Raw genomic sequence first — 25,901 nt, 5'->3', positions numbered from 1 at the left:
ACATTTATATTTGTGGCCTTGTTTGAATTGAGATTTCTATGTAGAATCACCGCCAGATATTTTGTCTCTTGTGCTGACCCAACTAGGGAGAGGGAAATAGCAGAGACATAACTATTATAAGAGAAAAGCATAAAAGTCAATCAATAATCACTATATTAAGATAAATATTTTTCGAGTCATCTATAACTGTTATTCAAAGACTTATATTATAAAAGTTCTTTCATAACAATTATCAGAGAGATAAATATTTTTAAGTCTTTAAAGACTTTTATTTTAAGGCTTATATTATAAAAAAATTTTGTCCTAATAATTATCAGAGAGATAAATATTTTTATGACTTCAAAGACTTTTATTTTAAGACTTATATTATAAACTCTTTTCATAATAATTATGGGCTAGAAAAAAATGTTTAAGTCTTAAAAGACGGGACTTGTTCAGTAGCATTTCCAGTTCGGGGCTAGGTGGGGATCAGTTCGCACTCATAATTATTATCAAAAGACTTTTATAATATAAGTCTAAAAAAGTCTTTGAAGACTTAAAAATATTTATCCCAAGGATAATTATTACGAGCAGACTTTTATAATTTAAATCTCAAAATAAAAGCCTTTGAAGATTTAAAAATATTTATCTCGCTGATAATTATTATAAAAATACTTCTATTGTATAAGTCTTAAAGCAATAGTATTCGATAACTTAAAACAATATTCTCACACATAATTATTATCAACAGACTTTTATAATTCTTACGAAAATTTTGATGACTTTTTTAAAACCCTACCATGAAATAATTATTACTCTGGGTATCTAGGAAACAGCATTTATCTACCCGGAACAGTCAGTATGCTTTTGAGTGTATCAGAGACATGAAGGAGTTCTTTACGAGTACAAGCTGTTTGTCGTTCCAAGCAGTTGAATGTTATATCATTTCCGTGTAGCCTGCAGTTAGCGAGTGGCATGCTTAAATGTTTCTAAAAAGATGAGAGCGGAAAGGATGTGAGTCTTGACACCTCACCTGTCATATCGTGGCTGGTATGTAGCAACACACCAGTACACCCATACCAGGTGAAAAGCTTCGGCTCAGCTACCACGTTAAGCCCATATGCCTACTTTCAAATGAGAATGCTTTCAAAAGAGATCGAACTGGAATTAAAAGGCTACTAAAAATTTAATTTCACATGTCTTTCATTTCGTTGATATTGTTGTGGGTATTAAAGAGTTAATTGGAAATATGTGCTCTGGCCAACAATAATTTGCACACTGATGACATTCTGAAAATGGCTGTAAGATTAGACTTTAGGGAAAATATAGTGCAGGCATTCTGATATTGAAGTGAGAACACATTGGAGATGAGCCAAATGACAAGTAGTCGAATGTAGTATGTATGCAGGCACAAATGTGCATGCTTAAGTTAATAACAGAAACGAGACAAAACCTACATACACATATTCTACCCTTTCATACAATATTCAAATAAGCAAGTGCACAAGTGCATACATATAGATACTGCCACTGCTTGCCACACGTGTTGCAATATACTTACTTGCATGTCGGCTTGACAATATGCGAACGTGTTTGCTGCTGAAATTGCTTAAACACATTGGCATTTTTTCATTACCTTGATAGAATTTTACCTATTCTCGTTTCAATACAATTTTTATTTTCACCTAAATGTCTAGCACCTGCATTTTTTATTCATACCCAGTGTCGCATTTACTTGCACCCTCACTTTGTTGAAGAAATCCTATTGCCACATAAATTCAATTTACTCTAATACGCTTTGGCATTTTTTGCAGCATTGACAATGAGAAATAAAGCGAAGTTTGCATTTAACTAGTAGCCCTGTAGAGAAGGGCGTCATCGGTGCTGGTACTGTGAGGAATTTGGGGCTGTGGTAAATATTTACAAATTTTGTTTATTTTTATTATAAACAGCTCTTTTTTATTGAATGGGCTTTTCAGCTGGCGGCCTCCTTTGCTCAACACTATTTTCTGGACTTACTGGGAAGGGTGCTTTTGCTACATTAAAGCTTCTTATATTTCTGTGGCGCGATGCTGCGAGTACCGGGTTAGTGCGTCTAGAGACCCTGTTTAATATACTAGTATATACCAGATATTCATCAACCACAAAATCTTAAAATATATTCGAGAAAGGAGAATCAACACGCACGATCGAATTCCGTATTTTAAAGTCCACTTTCCGCAAGACGAAAAATAATTTACGGAATGTGAATTGGATATACCCGAATAACTTACACATATGTAAACTGACATTGAGCAACACCGCCAACTCCTTTAGGATTGGGATGGAGCTCTTGGAGTTGATCGATATCAAACGTGGTTTTAGATACGGTATGCTATTTTGACAGTGACAGGTTTTTCCCGCTTGAACAATATTGTGATATAATGCAAATGAAATTAATAACAATTGGGCTCGAAAAATCATCTATTCGACGAAGCCCCTTTTTATCTTGGCGGTATGGGGAGCAATGGGGTATAGTCGTTGTGCTGGGTATATAGTTACAGTGGCCCGGCTATACTCAATCCCGACTCCTTCGTCTTCATCCTCGTTCGCGCTCTCTGGGCAACGTGAGAAACCCATGTGCGAGATGCGGTAACCAATCCAAGTGCAGCCTTGGGTCACGGCAGAAAGAGTGGGAGCTTCGGCGGGGCCACTCCGACTTATTCGGTTAAAGGGCTCACTGAATTCTGCAGCGTCTATTCATCAGTAGGTGCGGCTGCAAGCGGGCATCTGTCTTGGAGCAAACGGTTCGCTATATAAACGTCTACTTGGTTAAGAAACTCCAACCACCCTCCCAGCAATGGGTTGTGCGCTGGGTTTAGAACCCGCCAAGTAAACACAGGCTCCAATGAAAAATTATAACAAAGACTCGGATGAGACGGGGAGGCAAGCATTTAAAGGACTACGATTTTAACGCATACACCTGGAATGGTCGGACCCTTAATGGCGAAGGTGCCTCTGTCCGGCTGGTTGATGTTCTCGTAAGGACAAAAGCTGTCATCACCGATATCTAAGAGTGGTTTTGGACAGCACAAGGCATAAAATATCTGGGGCCTCGCGACTTCTACTGTAGCTGCCACGGAAAGCAGTGCAAATTCGGTGTTTGATTTGTGGTGGGAGAGAGGCTTGCGTTTGGCGATTATAATACCAGGGGTGGTAAGAAAGGGATACTTAGGCCCACCCTCGAATAATTCAGCCTCTATGATGAAACGTCCAATAACGGACTGAGGCTGATCGTCTTCGCGGGGTTCAAAACATATGCAGTACTGGTTAAAGTATAAAAAGATCCATGAGGCTATGTAATAGACGGAAGGCAAGCTTCCAGTGTTTTAGACGTACGTACACTCCGAGGGCAAAACATCGAATTGGACTACTCAGGTACGAGTTTAACCTGCTGCAGTAGCCAGGAAGAAGGGGCTATTGTGATCGGAGTCTCCCGAGGCAGACGAAGCTCTGTCTCGCCCACGTCAGCTGGTTGAGTGCCCAAACCGGCAATCACAGGTCGGGAGTCTATGTAACTTGAGGCCCCTGTGAATGCCGTTCAAGGCCTGTACATATGCTGTCGGGTGCAGAGGTTGCTTTATTAACCTCTGGAATTCGTCCGTCAGTTCGTAAGGTTGCCTTCTGACTTGCTTTAGCGAGGACTCCGCGGTCCTGCGGTTGTGTGCTGCTGAGAAGGACAGCAGACTGTCGAAGGTAACCCCGAGGATTTTCGGTTACAACGCTTTGTTCAACTGAACTAGTAAAATTTTTCCGACATTCAGATTGCTTTAAAGTGACGGATGTAGAAAAATCTCTGCGCCAAAGCTTTTTGGTGTAGTATTTTTCCTACAGGCATTTTTCAAATACCAAATCAAATACTTACCTCTAAAGGAAATTGAGAGACACACGAGAAAATGAGAGTAAAACAGCAAAAAAAGAAAAGCCTAAATAAATGGAAAAAGTGTAGGCTACAGTGGAATTGAAATAATAAAAGCGCTAACAATAATATTGAATGAATGGAAAAAAGTACAGCCACACATTTGTTAATAAATATAAAACACTACATGCACACGTTTACGTTTATATCTAGCTTTATGCTGCCTAAGCTGGCATGTTCAACAATCATTTTATCTCACTGCTCCCTTTCACTCCTTTCCTCCTTGCTTAAACTGCACACAAACACTCACTCAAGCGTTCGCCCCTTTCACTCCATTTTGTCAACTTACCTCGCAGACACATTGTGTTTTACAATCCAATTTAAATGTCTGTCCATGTGCATATGTTGTATTGCCAACTGTACAGTTAGCTGCACAAACGTTGCACATATGTTGCACAAAGTACGATAGCCACAAGTTGAATATACGAGTACACACACAAACAGTGGTGGTTGTTTGTTGCCAACAGAAATACGAGCGGTGTTGATATGTTGATGATGTTGAAGCGATTGTGTATACCGGCGGCAGTGGCAGCGGCGCAGTTAAGTTGAGTTGTTGAATTGAAAATTGTGAAGAAAAAGGAGAAAAAAGAACAAACGAAATTTATAACACCAAATGAAGATAGATGCATTTAGAGTATTACTATGTTTACATAAAAAAGTGTTTGATAAAATAAACCAGCAAAAGGCTTAGTCAAACTGCTCGAATACTCGTAGTACCGGTACTACTACTCGCATTGCTGGCTGTTGCATTGTTGCGAAAAATGCATTTGAAATGAAATGAAATTGTGTTGTATTTGACTTTGTTGCATTGTTTCTTGATATGTCCATTTACACGTGCATAGAGAGTAAGTTGAAATATTTGTTTGTATTTTCTATTTGATATTTGCGCTACCCAGTAGATCTGTAAAAATGTATAACATTGGCATGTCGAGGGAGTCGTATTCGTACTAGTGTGTGGAGTTTTATATTAGTTTTATGGTAGCTCGAATGATATTTTGTAGCGAAATGGAGCGGTTGGAGGTATTAAATCCACAAGAGATTGCGGCAATATAAAACTTTTTGCCTGTCAAGTTAAGTGGCAATTTCGAAAATACATACACATGTATATCAACCACGAATGCTATGTGTGGAGTGTGCTGTGCGATTAGAGAGCAAGCAATCTTATTAGTTTCCTGATTTAGGTGCATTGAATTTCAAAACACAGAGGATTGCTCTATGTACTATATATTGAGGCGAAAATAATTTGAAAATTAAAAGAAATTTTATTTGAAACAAAAAGTTTGGGTGACAAAATTTTCATATTTAGTACTGGAAATCGGTGTATTGTAAGACGCGCTCGCAGCACCTAAATGAAAATGCGAAATCTATCAGCGACTTCCAATATTTTCTCAAGTTTTCTGTCCTGTGTGGCAAAAAAACTTTTTCTGTAAAAAACTCGAATGCATCGAGAACGATATCAGTTAGCAAAATAGGTGTATCGACATTTTTACAGGAAAACATTGGCTAAAATACTTGCAAGAATTTATGTAAGACAGTTCAAAGGCGGAAGGGCCAGTTAGTTGGAAAGATTTTGTTTACGCCGTCATGAAAGTCTTAAGGCAGTGTCACACGATTGGTACATTTGTATATTTTTTATTTTGGGTTATTGGTACAAAATAAAAATATTGAAACGGCATTTTTTTTGTAGTCACACGATTGGCATAATACAGCAAACTTCTATTGAAAAGATTGGACAAATTGTTTTTCGTGATTGGGATAAAGAAAAATGCCCAATCGTGTGACATTGCCTTTACAAAAAAAAGCTACTTTGCCAACCTTCATTGCGAAAAGCTCTTTTGACAGAAAGAACTTGAGCATGTTTCAAATAGAGATATATGAACATATTATAAGGGCCAAATTCACAGTGCAAATACTGAATATCTGTAATTAACTGCCGAGTCTGAGTTAACTATGCACTGTGAATTTGGCCCTAAGTATATCATTTTGCTCGCGCTGTTCCAACAGTCGCAACGGCCGAGAGAGAAAACCGAGATTGGAATCCTCGCGTTGCGGATTTTGTTTTTATTTTTTTATTTAATTTTTAAATTTTTTTAATTGTTAGATTTTTTAAAAAGAAAAATATTTATTTTATTTAACACAATTTTTATGTATTTTTTTCTTATCTATAATTGTTTGTTTATCCTTTTTAAACAAATTTTTTTAAATATTTAGATTTTATTATTTTAAAGAAAAAATTTATTTTAAATTTCATTTCATTTTTAGAAAGTTATTTAATTTCTTTAATATAGGTGGCTTTAATTTTAAGATTTTATTGTTTTAAACAATATTTTTTAAATCAAATTTAATTTTTAAGTTTATATTTTGTTAATATTCAGATTTTATTCTTTTAAAAGGAAACATATATTTTTTATCTAATTTAATATGTAGTTTTTTTCTTTTTTTAATTAAATTTTCTTTTAATTATTTTTTCTTGTTTTTTAAAAGAAAAGTAATTATTAAAATATAAATATACCTTTTTTCATTTAGTTTTTTAAGTTGATTTTAACTTTTTTGTCTAATTTTTTTGATTTTTTTCTTTTCATTTATGATTAAAATAAAAGTTTATCTTTTTATTTCACTAAATTTTCAGACAAACATGATATCTAACGCTAGACCTGCTCGTTGACACATACCCTTATTAGTCTTTCGAAAGACAGAAAAGACAATTTTCGATAATTCTATCGGAAAGTTAGTAGTTAAATAGTCCCATACTAATTTGGTTCAGATCTGAACATTTGATCATAAAAAATTAACAGTACTTCTAAATTTTTATATGAGAATTGAAGTCGGTTGTGTGTTTTGCTTAATAATTACTTGTTTCAGATTTGTTTCTTTTTTACTTTGAATTTCCGTTAGTTTAGTTCTTATTGTTTTAAAAAGAAAAATTTTATATTTTAAATTTAATTTTACAAAACTCTCTACTAAAGGACAAACAGAATAGAAATATATCGCGACGATCAAGGTTCACTGAGATATTATTCGGATGTCTTTGTAGGTTTTAATCACACCCCATCAATGTAGGCGCGATTGTTGGTTGCATTATCTAAATACTTTTCCCTAAGCTATCCAGTGCTTAAAAGTCTTAGCTCATTTTTATTAAATAAAAAAATGCTAAAATTTTTAACATTTTGGGCTACAATAAAATTTACGAGTTATTTCGTGGTTTACTATGGATAACTTATACGCTGAAAGTTTTCTTTATCGGCTTATTATCTACCAGTCTAACTCGCAAGCGCAATATATTTAGAGTAAACAAATTTCAATTAAATTTTGTATCAGTTACCTGCTGATATTTACCGAGAGGGATATTTCAATATTTAGTATGCAATTAAAATGCCTGTGTAATTACACACTTACATAAGTAGTATATTTGTTTTAAATCCTCTCCAAACTTTTTATAACTTAAACGTGTATGAATATGCTCGTGGAAATGCGTACGTACACGAATGTGTTTTCCCGCCCGCCTCATACTTTGTTCTCATTCTTCAGGTTTCAGCTATTTTTTTTTTCCTATTTCCCTTTTGCTTTTGCTAAAGTTTGATGCGTGTTTAATTAAGCTAAAGCGTAAGTCTCACTAAATACTTTTTAAGTACTCTTTTTGAGTGCACTTGTGTCATGCCACTGTCATTTTTCCACAAAAATACTTTGCTGCTTTTTTTTATTAAGTCGGCTTCTGTGAGCATTTACTTTGCGCTTAGAGTATCATCGAATTTTTTGCCACTGCTTGATTGCAAAGTGCAAATAAAGCTGTGTTTTCAATTTTATATGGGATAAATGTTTGTAGTATTAAACAGGATTATGCAATTAAAAAAAAAATAGGCGTGATTTATGGCAAAGTTTCAATTATTTGAATCGATTTTATTTTTTTGTTGCGCCATTTTATTCAAATACTAATGAAAGAATAGGTTTTAAATTTTCGAACTGGCTTTGGCGAAGAAATAATTGCTTAAAGTAGACATTGGAAAATGATCAAAAAAAGAAAGGTGTGCCAAAAACAAAGGGAAACTTGCGGAAAATTTTAATGTGTTAATGTACATTTAATATCTGCAGTTGATACAGCTATGGCTACATTAATAGAATAACTTAACTTAATGAGTATGAAGCATTGACATCTTTTATGATGATTTTTCTATAAGAGGTCTTCAAGGTAGCTTATGCTGAAATACTCCAATTCAGATTCGAAAAGCAAACGAAAATAATTTTAGCAGTATTTTATTTACATATATCATAACTACTAGAGTTATCCGGCCGTCTTGCTATTGCTCAGCCTAATAAAGTGGAAATATAAAACCCAAAGAACTTATATGATTTTCTTTACATCTCAATTCGCAATTCCCTTAAACGTTCTAACATTAACCGGGATTCCGCAGGATGAAACTCTTAATGTTATGCCAAAATTATCAATAAGACTTCTATCAATCCTCGTAATTGTGTTTTGATTTTTTTTATTTTGTGACACGAGATTTTTATATATTAGTTTATAGTTTTTGTCTTTGAAGAATTCAAAAATTTAGATGTTTTAAAAAAATACTAAATTTCCAATTTCCGGCAGAAAATTTAAAATTTTTTTCCTACTGATTGTTAGGCCTTTTAACGAGCTATCTAAATGAAAATTAAAAATTAAACCGAGAGTAAAATTTTTTATATCTTTCAAGGTCTTTGGAGAACTTCGGCAGGACTTGGTATTGACCCGACACATTCCAGTCTATCGATAAGTTTCAGTGATTTCATACATATCGATAACTCGATGAATTTCGAAAACACTAAAATCCGATAACTCAACAAAATTCGATAGCGCGGCTAATTTTGATAACTGTGAAGTTCGTGGGCTAGTTAAATTTCGATAACTCAAAAATGTATATATATTTGGATACTTTTATAAATTTTTGATTTTGACAGCTCCATATTTTTCGAAAGCTATCGAAAAATTTCGATACTTCATTACGCTACGATATGCAGTGATAACTCGGTAAATTTATACAACCTTGAAATTTCAATAAATCGATATATATTGAAAATTCCATAAGCTTCGATTCTATAAATCGAACAATTTCAGTAGATCAATAATTATCGATAACTCTGTAAGTTGAAAGAACTCGATGCATTACGAAAACCCTATAAATTTCGTTTAGTCTATAAATAATGATAATTAAATAAATTTCAATAACTTGATAAATTTCGATAATCCCATAAATTTTTATAGCTCGATAACTATCCGCACATTTCGACAACTAAGTTTCTGTATCTATATATTCCGACAACCCAATAAACTTCGGCCAATGTGAATAATTCGATACGTTGCCATAACTCAATAAGCATCTATGACTCGATAAATTTCGATAACTATAAACTTCGATGATTAGATAAATTTCGATAACTATTTAATTTATTTCGATTTCTGTCAATTAATGCAATTAATTTCCCTACTCTTTCAGTTGCCCTAATTCTTATGTATATCTCATTGTCTCTATTTTCGCTTTATCTTCACTTTTGCCTTCTCCTTTTGTCTTCATCGTTATCATTTATTTCTTCATCTTCAGATTTATCTTTATTACAAAGTTTAATTTCAAATTAAAAGTAAAACAAAATGCGAAAACAGCTCAAATTAAACAGGTTGCAACAACACCCATACACAAATACAGTAATTTTTAAAGGACGATTTTGACCGTGATTACCAATTAATTTTGAAATTCAAGCGGGGGACTTTTAAACAAAAAATCAAAGAAACTTATAATTAAAAGAAAATCGGATTTCAATTATTTTCATACATCGGCAAAGAGAAGATATAAATTCCTAGTCTTATTAGCTTATTTACCCTGGCAGACAACTCATTCTGAACACAAACGTTTAAGTATTTTGTCATAAGCAGTGCTTAACTTGACTGGAAGGCATTTTGACACTTGGAAGCAAACTAAGAAACTAAACTGTTTTGTACTCATGAGCATTTTACGGACCTGGTGAAAAAACAACTACGTACATATGTATGTAGTTGTGAAGAAAAACAAAAACCCAGTAAAACAAAAATCAAAACAAACTTATGAAAGGAAAGCAAAGTATATTCTGAATGTTGCTCATACGCCATGTACTACAAAATCGACGAAAAAGATAGCGTATTTGTATATCTGTGCGAAAGACGCTTATTCGTTCGCACATACAAATGTATATGTATATATGCATGTACTTACAGAAAAGCATTCGTTCATATGTATGTATGCTAACATGTGCTAATGCAATGCATGTTTTGAAGAGTTTATGAGTGCAAAATATGTAGGTCCTTTCAAGACGACCTTACACAAAATTTTTACATGCCGCATGCATAGTTTTATAAATATGTACAAAATTTATGTATGTTTTTGTAAAACTATATAAGTATGTATATGCATTTACTACTGCAAAGCAAGCTTTCTGCGCCGGATATGTGGCAACACGTGACTCAACCACTTGAGGTTGACTGCATTTTTTTTGTTTTTTCTTACTGCCATTTATGTACCTCAATTCACTCACCCGCGCGCCATGAACATGACATGTCAATGTCAACGGAAGTCTATTTGTGTAGTAGTATGAGTGGCAGTTAGCCAACCAAGGCAGCAGGCAGCAAGTCAACTAGCCAGAACAAGTAGTCAGTTGAGGCTTAGATACAAAGAAGGGAGAAAATTAAAGAAAAAAAAAAGAAAAAACTATATGTAGGAAAAAGCTGGTGTATGAGTCAAAGTGAAATGGAATGCCAATAAAGTAATGGCTGAGGCAAGCCTTGAGTATAACTTGACTTGCTTCAAACGCAAGCGGATGAAGAGCCGAATGCATTATATACATATGCATGTGGGTGGAAATAGCTATGCGAAATGAATGTGTGGTAAAAACGAAAAGTAAGTGAAGTAAGCAAGACAGATAATGGCTGAAATGGTAAAAAGTTAAAAGGTTTTTCAGCTTAATGGCAAAAAGAATTTTTTTTGCAGACATATGTGTTTAAGTGTAAGTAGAGCAGATATCAAGGGCTTGCACTGACGCTTCTAATAGTAATAATGATAACAGGTGAGCACGTAGATTTTTTCTTTACATACTGTTGGTATATATACATACACACATATATAGTACTAGAACTCGTAGAATCTCGACTTTAGTGAAGTTAAGTGATGGTAAGAAAGTTAAAATGTTCTACGAAAATGGGTGGGAAAAAATTTGACCGAAAACTTGAGTGCACTTTAGAGCCCTATAGAAATTTTTAAATATCGTTCGTTGCGGTTAACTTGACTTCCTACATTAATTAAAAAGTTAGAAAGCGATCAAAGGGCCGCCCTTGATGAAATCAGCGCGGCGCTAGGCACTTAATATTATGCTTAGCGTTGTAATTATAGACATTTTCGGCAAGGCTACCGCAGTACGCTTTGACGTCAGACAATTTTTTTTATATGTTATAAATAAAAGTCTTCAATAATTGTTATCTAAGACATAAAATATAAAAATAAAAAATAATTTTTAGTTTTTTTAATTTTGCATAAAAATAGCAAATAAAAATTTATTTTCAAATTTGGGCCTCAGTGAAAAAATAAATCGATTCGTATGTATCACTTAGTTGTAGAACATTTCCTTCATAGTGGATTTTTCCATGACAGTTTTCACCAATAACCCTTATGGTCGGTCCCTGGTTCGCGCTGATTTTTAATAATATATTAAATAAGAATATAAACTATACAACATGCAGATGTGCTCGAAATGTAAGGGAAAAAATTATTAATAATCAACGCGCACTTTTAGCCGCTTTCAACTTACACTTTACTATACTAAAGTTTAACAATCTACAAAACTACATACCCAAAAAAATTTTCCAAAATTTTCTAAATCCTGAGTGTACTTTAGCATTATGTTAGCATTATAAAGTTCTTTAGACGATATTGTATGAGAGACTGAAGCTAACAGCGCAAGAAATCCTGAAAAGCTCTATAAAATAAACCCTCCAAAAACCAATGGACAAACCACCTTTTCATCGATTTTAAAGGCGCTTTTGAAAGCATGAAGAGAACCCGCTTCTACGACGCCATGTTTCAATTTGGCAAGGTTTTAGGCCGGGCAACTCACTCTTGTGTTATTTAACTTGATAATATAAAGCATAATAGGGGAGCTTCCAATCTAAATCACAGTTCATAAAAGGCTCTATAAATTTCAGAATAGATCCCGGGGGTTGATCTCTCCATTCCTCGTAAAACGGCCTCACACTCCAAGATGAGTTGCAGTGATGTCTATTTGACGCAGTCGCAAAAGCAAAATAGATCACTTTAACCAGACCATCGCTTGTGAAAGTGGTCTCTTAGCACTCAAAGAACCAACAAAAAAGCTTTAATAATTTTTAGCTTCACCTTGAGGAGGTTTATGTATAGGAAATTTTCTTCTATCTTAAATCAGTTTGCAGCTCTCAAGGAAAAAGTGCTAGAATATTTATTTCTTCAAGAAAATTTGCAGCAGAAGCAAAGTACTTTTTCAACAATTGGAAATAATGAAAAACATTACTATGATTTTTCCTAAGATCTGCGAAAAAATTTCACCAAAATTAAATTTGTTTTAGTTCTTAGAAAACTTTTGGGCATGCAGTTTTATTGACTATAAAATTTTAGTACTACCTAGTCTATTGAAAATTAGATAAGCTTTCATAAAAAAATTAAGTATTCAAAGTGAGTGAAAACTGCACAATAAATATCAGTTTTGAACCACTGTGCGCTAAAAGCTTCAGTATAGGAAAAAATACGCCTGCTCCGATACCGTTAGGAGCCCGATCTTTGAAAAAGAGGTTAATGCAATTGGCGTCGTTTTTAACACTCGACCCCACCCAACAAATTATAAGAAGAAATCTGGTTACTATTCTACTCGTATTAAAATTAAATTAATTATTAATTTTTTCGAAAGAAACTAGTTGAGTAACGCACGGCATTGAGTTAAGAAAAGAGGAAATCAAAGGAACAAATAATATGCGAGAATCAACGACGTTCCAACGAATCTTAATTTTCAAATAAGCGAAAAAGATTTAAGTTGACTTGCCATCTAACGTAGAACATTAGTCACTCAAAAGCATTCGGTAAGTCGATTTGCTTGCAATGCAGTGCGCATAATTTCTACAAGTTCTCATACATACGTGCATATATCTACGCCTACAAAGAGTCATAAATCCGCATTTGTGCATACGTGCAGACATACATATGTACGAATTTTAATCAAAAGCCTGCAACAGAAATAGTGTGACGTATATTCACACTTGGTATTTATGATGAAAAGCAAAAACATACCGACTTTTAAGCATAATTTTTTGCCTTGAAATATCGGCGTCTACATATACATATATATATGTATGTGTGCATTTCTGAATGCGTTGTAAACTACATTAGACCAAAAATAGAAATTGCAGAAAAAGGAAAGATGAGAGTAATTGGGTAGAAAAGTTCTTTGGTATGCATTTAGAAAATTGCACTTTTATATAAGTATGCATCAAGCTATGTGACTAAATATTAACGTAGGTGTGTATGTACATATGAGCATAGTATATTTGTATATATACATACATATATGTACATAAGTGAGCAGTCACAGATGTCGGCAATGTCGATTTGCAAGGCATTGACAAGCGCATGTGAGAATGCTACGTAAGGTCGTATTAAGTATGTGTGCATGTATGTGTGGGACAGCACATTAGTTACGTATACGCCCTGTAGATTCTGACAAATGACAAACCAAATTTATGGGCATTAGTGTAATGAGATTTTCAGCTATTCAATTCTCGGAAAAAGGATAATAATAAAATTGCGAATTATTGATTTTAAGTGCAGAGTGTCATATTTCTCTAGGATTTGGCAGTTATAGCATAGATTGAGGAAAAACGCTACTAGGCTTGTGTGTTTTATTTCAAATTTTTATTTTATTTTTGCTGACGAAATTGTAATTTAGCAAAGTATCACCAAAGCGAAATATGCACTTTTTTGCTGAATATTAAATACTGTGATATCTAAATTCGGCATTTCGCCTGAGTAAATACTAATGTAAAATTTCGAGCTTGATAACGAAATAGCAACAACTACGATTAATTTCAATATTGCTACAAAATATTGATCGTTTCAGTAAAAAAACGTACATAGTTTATGAAAGGAAGCGTAATAATTATCTGATTTTAAGATTTTTTTATTAGTGAAACTAATAATAATCGTAATTTATAAATTTTTATTTTATCGATAAATTTTAAAGAGATATTTTTGATTTTTATTTTTGGATAATATTATAATCGTTATTTTTAGATTTAATTTTAAGGATATAAAAAATTTAAATCGACTATTAAATGGCAGTCTCCGTTATGATTGTTAAAAATGATCGAAGAACTAAATATCCAAAATAACGATTATTTTGTTAGCAAAAAAATCAAAATATAACGATTGTAAAATGTCTTTCGCAAGACAAGTGGAAGACAGATGCAAGCTAGTTCGAAAGACGTTTTTTAGTTTACACAAAAGCCTTAGAAGAAAAGCTCTCTCATGCACCATTAGCGGCGGAAAGCTCATTTGCCAGAAAGCGCTTGTATCGAGAGATACGCATTCGTTCCCACGACAATAGGGTCTACGTAATCGCAACGACCTTGATTTAAATCTGGCCAAGGACTGTCATTTTAGCAAATCACTCCCCAAAAACTCTTTGGGATATTTGTATGCTGTTAAATCAACAACAAAGATACGGTTTCGAGTCCTTGGGGAATAGGTTTTTATTCTTTTTTTCACTTTTAATTGTGTGCTTTTTTACATTTAATTATTAGATTTTATTATCTTAAAAGGGAAAATATGTATATAATTTTTAAAATTTCATTTGATCTTTAGAAACTAATTTTTTTTTATTTTATTTATAGATTTTATTGCTTTAAACAGAAAAAATATATTTGCTTTTAATATCATTTAATTTTTAAGAAAACAAATTCTTTTTTAGTTTAGTTTCTTTTCTTAGTACAATTTTCTTAAAATTCTTAAATTTTATTGTTTTAGAAAGTACAATATTTTTTATTTTTATTTAATTTTTACAAAAGTATTTTATAAATGACTAAATTTTAATTGACATTCCTTCTTCTCATTGAACTTTTAGGAATATACATACTTTATTTATTTTTTTTTTAATTAAATTTCTGTTAATACAAATTTTCATTTTATTTTCAGATTTTGTATTAAAAAGAAAAATATTTTTTTTCTTAGTATAATTTTCTTAAATTTCTTAAATTTTATGGTTTTAAAAAGTACAATATTTTTTTTTTATTTAAGTTTTACCAAAGTATTTGATAAATAAATAAATTTTAATTGACATTCCTTATTCTCATTGAACTTTTAGGAATATACATACTTTATTTTTTTTTATTATATTTCTTTCAATACAAATTTTAATTTTATTTTCAGATTTTGTATTAAAAAGAAAAATATATTTTTTTTAATTTCATCTATGGAATTTTTAGAAACTTTCTTTACTCCTAAATTTTTTTTCTTTTTTTAATTTAATTTTCTTTTAGTTTTCAGATTTTATTGTTTTAAAAAGAATGTCTTTTTTAAATTTTATTTTCTCATATTTTTTTCTTTTTTCTTTTGTCTTTCGAAAGAGTGTGCGAGAAAGACAGTTGCCGGATTTACCCTGCTTACTTCTGATAGTGTGGACTTATATATATGTAGTATGTACTTGTAAACTTCAAAGCTCCCTTACACTTTCGTACCGCGGATGTTGTTGAAAACAAATATTAATGTTCAGTTATAAACTTATGACTACCATTTTTTTATATTGTTTTCTATTCTCCATAGTTAATAAAATAATAAAATTGGCGGTTAAGTTTTGGTTTCTTCAGAAGTTCCCACTATACATGCTTAAATTGTTGCATTTAAGTAAGTATAAATATGTACATACATATATATGTATGTATGTACATAAGTAAAAAATATGCTGCTTTTCCCATTGCACTACCCAAACTTTAACTGCTTCTTTCGTGCAAGTGCGCTAAAGTTGCTCGCCGCAAAGGTATTCAAGCGTGCATTCTTATAAATACACATAGGTATTCGTGTGACTCATGTATGTATGCATATGTATTTGAGGATATACGAGTACATGTGGACGTACATATGACTTTGGATACATAATAATTCGGTTGCATTGTGCTTTAGGCGCCGTTATATTATACCTCTGCTTCAGAGTTTCAATTGTTCTTGCAAACTTTTCCTTCATAGACTTCCACTGCTGGTGTTTCGGTCACGTGCTCTTGGACACTAAAAAGTGCACTTAACAATTTGACTTTTAACTTCTACAATTTATGAAAGTTATTATTTACTACTATCGTTATTTTGTGGTGGCCTCATATGAATTGCTTTGTATGTGTATGTGTGTTCATATGCTAGAAGAAATATTGCTTAATGGACATCACATTTTGTTTTAAAAAAAATTGGGTTTCAAGTTTAAAATATTGCATTTGCTTTTGGGGAATGCACGTACTTAGATATTTATTTATTTTCCTTACTTTTAAATTCAAAAATCGTATAATTAAACAAAAGAGCGCTAGCCACCAAGGATTTCGGCTTGGCCGTAGAATGAAAAATGCAGTAAAATAAACCGGTTTAAGTTACAGGCTTTGATAAATTGTTCTTCCTCAAATAGTTATCGTTATCTATGGGTATCGCCACTGTAATCGTAATCGCACCCCGTAAAATAATCGCAAAGGTAACCATATTCATAATTATAATTGCTATGCAACCTTAGTCGTAATCTTAAGTTGTAATAATAGTCGTTGTCGAAATTCTATTCTTAAACGTGATCGTAATATTAATTTAAATCTTAATAATAATCATGAAAGTAATTGTAACAGTATCGTTATCGTAATTTTAGTCATAGCCGCAATCATAATCTCAATCATAAAATTAATTTTAACAGCAATCGAAGTCGTAATTGTTCTCGTTATCGTTGTCTTTATCGATATTGTAATCATAGTCGTAATTGTTATCATCATTATCGTAACTGCAATGGTTAGGCAACCTTAATTGTAATCGGTATCGTGTTCGTAGTCGTAATTAAAATTGTTTTCGTAATTAGAATCGCAACCTTAATCGTAATCGAAGGTCCTTATGGTAGTCGTAATTTTAGTTGAATTCGTAAACATGATCGTAATCCTAATTTTAATATTAATCGTAATCTCAATTATAAACGTAATTGTAACAGTAATCGAAATCGTAGGTGTATTCGTTATCGTTATCGAAATTGTTATCATAATCTTAGTCGTAGTCGCAATCATAGTCATAAGGGTAATCGTTACCGTAAAGGTAGTCGTAGTCATAATCGTAACCGTATTTGTAATCCCAATCGCGGTCGTAAATTTAACGACTTTGGCATTTTTATTTTTTACTAGGACTACTCACTTTAAAAATTCGACCGTTTTTCGAGTTTTCTACGACCCTTGAAGCGGTTTTCTAACTTAGCACGTAGTTTACTTATGAGGCGCAAAATACCTTGCCGGAAAATCTCCTGCTTTGAAACTAAAACGTGACTAAAATTTTGTATATCTTTGAAGGTCTTTAGAGGACTTTGGCCCGATAAATTCCAGTTCGTCGATGAATTTGTGTAATTTGTTACATATCGATAATTCAATGAATTTCAAAAATACTAAAATCCGATAACACAACAAAATTCGATAACTCGACTATTTCGATAACTGTGCTAAATTTCGATAACTCACAACTGTATATATCCCGAAATAAATCGATATCTCCATAAATGTTGCAACAACAACTATACACAAATACGCAAATTCTTAAATTCCGATTTTGGCCGTAATTTTCGACAAATTTTAAAATCATAGAAACTCTTCTCATCTACTGCAATATACCTTTCGAATAGTGTTGAAATCAGTTCGGTATCCCTATTTCTCTAAATTTTACTGCTAATAATTGGGCGAAAGAAAGTTTACGTCAAATGTAAACTTTACCTAATGCAACGATTTTAGCTACGTGTAATTATAAAATAATTTTACGAATACCGGTATATGCGCTTAAGAATATTTGCGTACTCATTCGCATTCAATGTTCGTCCTTCAACTCAGCACTCCACCTCACTCCATGCAATAGCAATATAAATATTTGACCCTTACATTGCTACTGCTTCTGCTGCTGTAATAAAATCTTGAGCAAATAAGTTATTTATTTGCATTCCCCTTCATTTCTGCTACCCAAACGAAAGTCAGTGATGCCAGTCACTTCTTACTATTTTTCCTTTTCTATGCTATGTTTCTTTTCAAGATTAGTAAAAAAATATAAATAAAAAAAAATTAAAATAAATAAGTTAAATTAACACATAATAAGTAATAACAGATTTACGCTGTCCAGTTAATATTAAATTTTTCTCTGTACCTTTAAATTAAATTTACACATTTTGTATTTGTTTATGTTGCTTCAATCAAGTTCTTCATCCTGCCTGAGTTTGAAACCCGACTAGCCTATAGCCAACCAAATCTTATTGAAATGTAAATATTTACTTTTGGTCTGACGTAGGTAAACGTTTGTGATAGCCATAAGCTGATATTCGTCTGTCTTACTATGTATGTATGTACAAATATTTATATTACTCATATGTGTGCATGTATGTATTTTGCATTGATAATATTGGCAAACGTATTAAAAATATTTTGATTTACCACTTATTTCCTTTCATGTTTGCATATCTTTGACTTTCATATACATATATTCTTTAATAATAAATTTTGCTCGGAATAGTTTTCCCAGCACTGCTCTTCAATTGTCATATGCAAATGAGAACAATATTCCCGACAGTAAAGTTGTCTTTCTTACCTACACTCCTCTCTATCTCCTACGCTCGCTTGTAGCACTGGAATTGATTTCCTTTTGAAAATTTCAAGCAAAGATAATATTATTCTTTTATTTGCATTATTTTATACATAAACGCTTTGCTCTCTTCGTTCGTGTTTTGCTGCATGCCAGCACATCTTTGTGCTGCGGCCAATCGTTGGTCAGCAATTGATTGATTAATACAACCATATCTGTCGCTCGGTCTGTCTGTGTAAATGGAAACGCACATTTACATTTAAAGCTTGATATTTTATATCAAAGATTGACAAATCGACTCCAGTTAGAGAGATTACATTAATAATCCTTGGCTCCAGTTTATGTCAACATACCCGCGAAGTCAAGTTGATGACAAATTTGATTGGCATAGATTTCTCATTGATATTCTCTTTGATTGATATGCAAATGTTCAGCCAGAGATTATTAGCTAATAGATGATTATAAAGAGACGGTGTACGCTTATCATTTTCGAATGCATTTAGTTTTTGAAGTTTTAGTTTACATAATTGAGTGAAACGCAGGAATTGGTTAAAATATTTTTTACTACAGCCTTTTATAATGACTTTGTTTTTTTTGGCAAATGATAATTGCCAATATTCTTATCAGAAAAGATGGTCGGAAGAAAAATTTTTAGCTTGTGAAGAGAAAAGTGACACCATTGCTGATCATCTGCTAAGTTTTGTCATTTAATGCCAACGACACTTTATCAGTAAGATATATAGCTAGACCTTTGATTAGCACTGCTGCTTCTTCTGACGATGTTGAGAACGGTCTAAAAAACTGCTACCCTATCCAGCGCATTCTTCCCTGACTATTTCACGTTTCAAAAAAGGAAATAATGGATATGCGGCCAAACATTTTAAGCAGATGGAAATATCATCACTTAAATAAACTCCCATTTTGAGGAACTTGAAGAAATCTTTTATTTGAGAGTACTTAAAAAAGGTAAGTGAATAATTCTGCATATTTGTCAATTCCGCTAAAGAATGAACGTCGAACATATGTTAGTGTTAAGCTGAGCTTCTCTTCCGATTTGTGGCGTCCGCCTTGATGTTGTCACACAAAGCGGAGGGACCAACAGTTTTACGCCGACTCCGAACGGCGATTGTATTTTTATGAGAGGCTGTTTTTCATGGCAGAAAGCAGAAGTACACTGTTAAGAAAAAAAAATGTTCCTAAATTTTTTTGCGATCTTGCTTTGACCAGGGCTTAAACCCAGGTAGCGCGCACTGCTAACCACTACACCCCAGCGGCCGCCAAATTCTTACTAGTCAATATAAAAATTAGAAATTTTTTTTTCTATATTTACCTGCAAAACTTATGCAAATTTATAATCTCGAGTAGAATTTCTAATTTCAAAAACCTAAAATAACTGAAGTTACTGCAATAACTCTAACTTGTATTCAAACAATCTAACTTGTTCAACATTGACCCATGAATATACCTACGTATTTACATACATGCATATGCTTGTATAAGTAACATTAATTTCCCTACACTACACGCAAACTCATAAAATTCGGTGTAGCTACGTACAATTGCAAAAAAAAACGCAAACAACTGTGCAAAAAACTGAATTTATTCGCTCATTTGAAATTACATATTCTGGCAGAGCACACAAATTAACTGCAAACTCAGGAAATGTAAATCGTAATTAAGCACACCACATACACATTTACAATCTCATATGCGTGTGAGTTTAACAAAATGCATGCGAGTGTGTTTGCTTAAATGGATATTTTCGTACATTACAGAGTACTCTAGTTACTCATACATACATACATACTCGTATAAATATATTTAACATATGTATGTGTGCATAACTAAAATGCAAAACTTTTTGCCTAAAACAACAAAATCAACTTAGTTAAAGTTGATTTGTTCTACTTAGTTAGTTACCTTAAAATTTTTCTATTTTCTCTATATTTATTCCGCACTTTGTTGACTGTGTACTCAACTCGCGTACTCGCCCATTTCAGGTCAAGGCTCAAGGCTAACTAAGTATAAAAGCTGTGTTGTTTTAGGGTATCAACTGCGCTCTCTAGTGAGCAACCAGCGACCCAAGTGAATAAAACTACATATAAATATATGTATACATAAGTAAATATATGTAAATGCATTTGTATATACTCCATCAGCGTAGGTCATAAAAAATGTAGGCAGCATTTTTGAAAACTGCTTAGTACATTGCATTATAATTCGTACCCATATATATATATGTTGTATAGCCTGCCAAAAATTCGACTGAAAACTTTTTATTTGCAACAATGCCAAATATTTTTATATGAAGTGAGTGAGTTTGTTGAGTAAATTGCATTGGCATTGAATTCACTAATGGCATAGTAGCGATAAATATTTGTGTTGTATCTGCTTATATACTCAAGTTATTTTGATTTAAAAAATGCACAATGATGGACTTAGCGAAACAAAAACAAAAATTTAAATTAAATTAAAACTAAAGGAATTAGCGCCGCGATATACATATTTTGCGAAACAGTTAAATATTCAAGTACTTAAATAGTAAAAGTGACTTTTGGAAAAGCTTTGGATTTCCATTAAAATAATTTGTTGTTAAATCAATGGGATTAAAAAAAAACAAACATAAAAACATTAAAAATTAATTGCCAATTCACTTTCATATACATATTATATACATTGGACTGTGTCAAATAAAACGAATGTATTTTTATCTCCGTTCCATAGTAAAATTTCGCTGTCGCCCACAAAAAAAATAATTGTGGCAATATTTCAGCCTCTTTATGCCCATTTTTCAGTCAGTGCTCGCAAAAATAACAATTTTTAATGAATCAACTTGTTTTGCGTAATTTTTTTTTGTTAAACAATTAAATATAACAAACAAAAACAAAAAGCCTTGCAGCGCGTTCATTTCTAATATAATAAATAAGTGCAATTTTAAAGTAGCTAGGACTTACCGTTTATTTTTGGCAATTTTATTCATGTTTGACTTCGCACAAAAATTATAAAAGTTCAGCAAACTTTAACATTTGCACCCGAAAATTTTAAACTTTTTATTTAAAATTTTTAGAAAAATTTTGGGTATGCAATTTTATATTTCATTAAATTATTTAAAATATGCTCGAACATTTCGTTTCTATGGGAGAAAATGCCTGGCACCATCAGCAAAAAATTTTTCAAAATCAATACGATTTTCTAGCGACTTGAAATTTGCACTTTAACCTACTAAAACTAATTTATCTAAAAGACTGCATACCCAAAATATTTCTAAAAATTCTAGATAAAAATTTTAAAATTTTTGCGTGCAAATGTTAAAGTTTGTTGAATTTTGTTTGAAATGTGGATTATGTGGCGCTGGTTAGGTAAAGGGCTAACTTTTATAAAAAAAAAATTAAGCATTAAATAAACAAAAGAAAAATAGCTAAAACTAGTCAAAATATCACTTGGTTTAATCAGCTGCCCACAAGCGTTAGCCCTCAATTTTCAAAACAAAGTTTCTGTACTATTTTATGATTGCGGATTGGGCTTAATAAGATGACCTTTATCACACCGTAAGAATCCACACTTTCGCTGCAAGATTTGCAGGTTTTATGAGCAAATCTTGAACCCCGGGCCTTTGTATTTCGTAATTTTCGAATTTTTTCTGCATTTAAAGGAGAGAGTTCTGTATTTATTCCGACTTAGATTTGGGTTCGGAGATGCGTAGTATTTGCCTCCCCAAACATAGAGGAGTAAACTCTTCGGAAATGTCTATGTAGCCCCACGAGGTTGATCTGTTGCTGCCTCTCCCTTGTGCGAAATAAAACAAATTGCGCTCTCACAGATAGTGAAGAAGTAGCGTTGGCTTCTCTATTACATAACACTGGTCTACAAGGGTTTTGCGAATAAGACGGGACCTGGTGTTTCCGAACGGATTTTTCGTGCTGAACACGAATCTGGGGTCCAAAACTTCCCATCACGTCACGTTTTCGAGAAAAAAGGGGTTGAAACCCCTAAAAACAGCGTTTTTGGCCATTTTTGAAAAATTGTAGAGCTGAACCCTGACGTGCTACAAACTTTGTATATGTCAGAAATTAAAGGCTAAATCGTGCCCTTTCGAATGAGCCCTATGCCGAATTAATCGCATGCACCCTTAGATCAGGGGGTGTATTTGTGTCTAGGAGTCCAGGGAAAATTGATCGCAGAAAGAATTTCATCTTAAACGACCATATAAAATGAATGATGCTAAGGTCTTAACTACATTAAGAGTCGCTGATTACGAATCTGAAGTTAGATTTTAAAAATTCAAAATGGCGGATCCAATATGGCGGACTTAAAAATTTTTATTTAGCGAATTTCAGTTTATTTTTTATATCCACCATATTCGACCCGTCATCTTAAATTTTTAAAATCTAACTGCAGATTCGTAATCAGCGACTTTTAATATAGTTAAAACCTTGGCATTATTAATTTTCTATGATCGTTTAAGATTAAATTCTTTCTGTGATCAATTTTTCCTGCACCCCTAAACACAAATACACCCCCTGCTTTAAGGGTGCACGCGATCAATTCGGCATAGGGCTCATTCGAAAGGGCACGGTTTAGCCTTTAATTTCTGATATATGCAAAATTTGTACCACGTCAGGGTTCAGCTCTATAATTTTTCGAAAATGGCCAAAAACGCTGTTTTTAGGGGTTTCAACCCCTTTTTTCTCGAAAACGTGACGTGATGGGACATTTTTGACCCCGGATTCGTGTTCAGCACGAAAAATCCGTTCAGAAACACCAGGTCCCGTCTTATTCGCAGAAAAAAAGTTGAAATTTGTAGACCAGTGTAATTATTTCTCACTGCAAACTATGACGACAGTGAGTAAACAATTTTAGTATTTTAAGTTTGCAAATTATTCATACATTTATTTTATCTATTTTGTATTCATTACGCAAGTGCACAAAACTTTAATTTTTTTAATATTATTCGAGCAGTTTTTTGAACACTTACATACATAGTAGCACGTAGTGCATAACTATTTATTATTAAAGTCAAATTATTGAACTTACCCGGATTGTGTTGCCTCAAAAGCTGCAATGAAATTTCCAGGACAAATTAGCGCATAAGAAGAAAAAGGTGTTATTAAAATGTTACAGTTATTTATTTATACACTAATTGTGTAAAATCTTTATCAGGCTATAAGCCATAATACCCAAGTTTTTGTGCATATTTTTTTTTTAGAATGATATCGCACATCGTCTTCAAAAGAGTCACAACTCAAAATAATACGTTCGTCAGAAAATGCGAAAAACTATTTCGTAGCACATGCTAATCATATGGGCAAGGCCGACTTTACCTTAGGTTTTTTTAACAAATTATAACAAAAGGTTGCTCCAGCATTTGCTGAAAGGTAAATAAAAGCTCTGTGTACATTTCTAGCGCATAATCTCAAAAATGGCTAATTTTGAGTTGTGACTCTTTTGAAGACGGTGTGCGATATGTGTAAATTTTTTCATAAATCCGCTAGTCTAGTATGTAAGAGGGAGTGGGACGTATGTATACGAATAGTTTTTGCTAACTTACCTTTGTGGCTTTAAATTCCAAACTTAAATTCGCCTCTACATGCGCTGTGGTCAAACCGTTAAAAAACACACCCAACAACGGCAGCAATATCAGCATTTTCCTAAAAATATAAACAGATAACACAGAAAAAGTACAGTAGCTGTTATATGTACATAAATATTACGGTAATAAAAAAATTGATTACAACTGTAAATATGCAGTTATGAAAAATGTCAGTGAAATGTATGTGTAAAAGGGGTAAATTAGTTAGTCAGCAGTCGGCCGGGTGAAGCATAATAAAAAAAGGTCAAATGGTCGTTGGACACTTAATGCTTATACAAATACACACAATATAAGAAAAAAGAAAGCGTGAAGCATAAATATATACGTTGCTTCTTTTGAAAGTGGAATAAGTAATTTGTCAAGGTATTAATAATATTCATTGCAGTTTATTCGCAATCGGTATGTTCAAACCCGCTTTGTCGATACGTTGGTTTGGGATAAAATATTTTCAATGCAAGAACTCATAGTTTGCTCTTTGTGATGTACATTAGAGCGGTAAAAAAAAAAAATTCCCAGATAGGGTTTTGGGCACCTTCCAAAATGTTTCCTCTTGCCGAAAGAGGTGCTTATACTAAACTTTACGTTTCTAAGTATTCATTTAGGGGATGCTCATGATGCTCATATTTTACTCTAGAGGTATTGTGTACATATATGTATCAATCAAACAATTTGTTAACTAACCTAAAAACATTTCAAATTTAAATTATCTATTAAAATATCAAAAGCTTCAGTTGTTATGGCAACAGTAGCTTTTTATAAAAATCACCAATATTTTTGACAGTTTTACAACGATCCAGTAGCGCCTTTCAAGTTGATTGAGCACTCTGTATTGGTTGCAGTAGAAAACTGAATGTTGGTATGGATATTGCAGATATCAAAAGGAAAAACTAAGGGGGTGACCCGTTTTAATAGGATGAATTTTTTTCCCCATACAAAAGTTGCACCACACTAATGTACATAATTGAAATAATTTTTTGTGCTTTTTCGGGAAAAAGTACAAGCCATTTTTAAACAAAAGAACAAAAATAACTTCAATTTTCATATAAAAATTAAAAGATGACCGGTTCTAAACCAAATTAGTATCGGACCACCTCGTAAAACCGGTTAACGTGGTCCAAACTTATGACGTAATATACATAAAAAAAAAATAAAACATTTCGACGAATTAATAACCTCCTCCTTTTTGAAGTCGGTTAAAAAGTATTCAATGCGGTAAAAGGGAAATAAAGTTGAGTAACATTTACGTACCGCAGAAGAACGCAACGTTGCAGATACATGTATATATATACGTAAATAAAAAAATCGCATAATAGCCACCATAACAGTAACCGACTTATAAAAAAAAAAACAATAATAATTACAAAGCATTATATTATGCTTTGACGACTGCTACAAAGGCACTAAAGTGCTTCATCGCCTTTTTCAGCAGCTTCCATAAAAGTCCATCCTTTTGCTGCCGTCGGTCGGCCTTTGCGATAACGCTTGCCCCTTTTGTTTATATCGACATTGCTTTTCT

General features: G+C 32.8%; 1 protein-coding gene across 1 annotated transcript in view; it reads right to left on the bottom strand.

The window, feature by feature from the left end:
* Positions 1 to 24,439, bottom strand: part of LOC118746789 (transcription factor mef2A-like) — a 47,469-nt gene extending 23,030 nt beyond the window's left edge. Inside the window, exons 1-3 of the mRNA XM_036480699.1 lie at positions 24,344 to 24,439; positions 23,830 to 23,851; positions 4,227 to 4,306 (exon numbers count right to left, since the gene is read on the bottom strand). Of these exons, the coding sequence (XP_036336592.1) occupies positions 4,227 to 4,306; positions 23,830 to 23,851; positions 24,344 to 24,439 (198 nt within the window). The remainder of the gene's footprint in view (positions 1 to 4,226; positions 4,307 to 23,829; positions 23,852 to 24,343) is intronic.
* Positions 24,440 to 25,901: the final 1,462 nt, after the last annotated feature.

The sequence above is a fragment of the Rhagoletis pomonella genome, unplaced genomic scaffold (genome assembly GCF_013731165.1).
Source record: "Rhagoletis pomonella isolate Grant_MI unplaced genomic scaffold, Rhpom_1.0 Rhpom_scaffold_00011, whole genome shotgun sequence".
Lineage (NCBI taxonomy): Eukaryota > Metazoa > Arthropoda > Insecta > Diptera > Tephritidae > Rhagoletis > Rhagoletis pomonella.
Note: the sequence above shows the minus strand (reverse complement) of the source record. Positions and strands in the feature narration are given on the sequence as shown.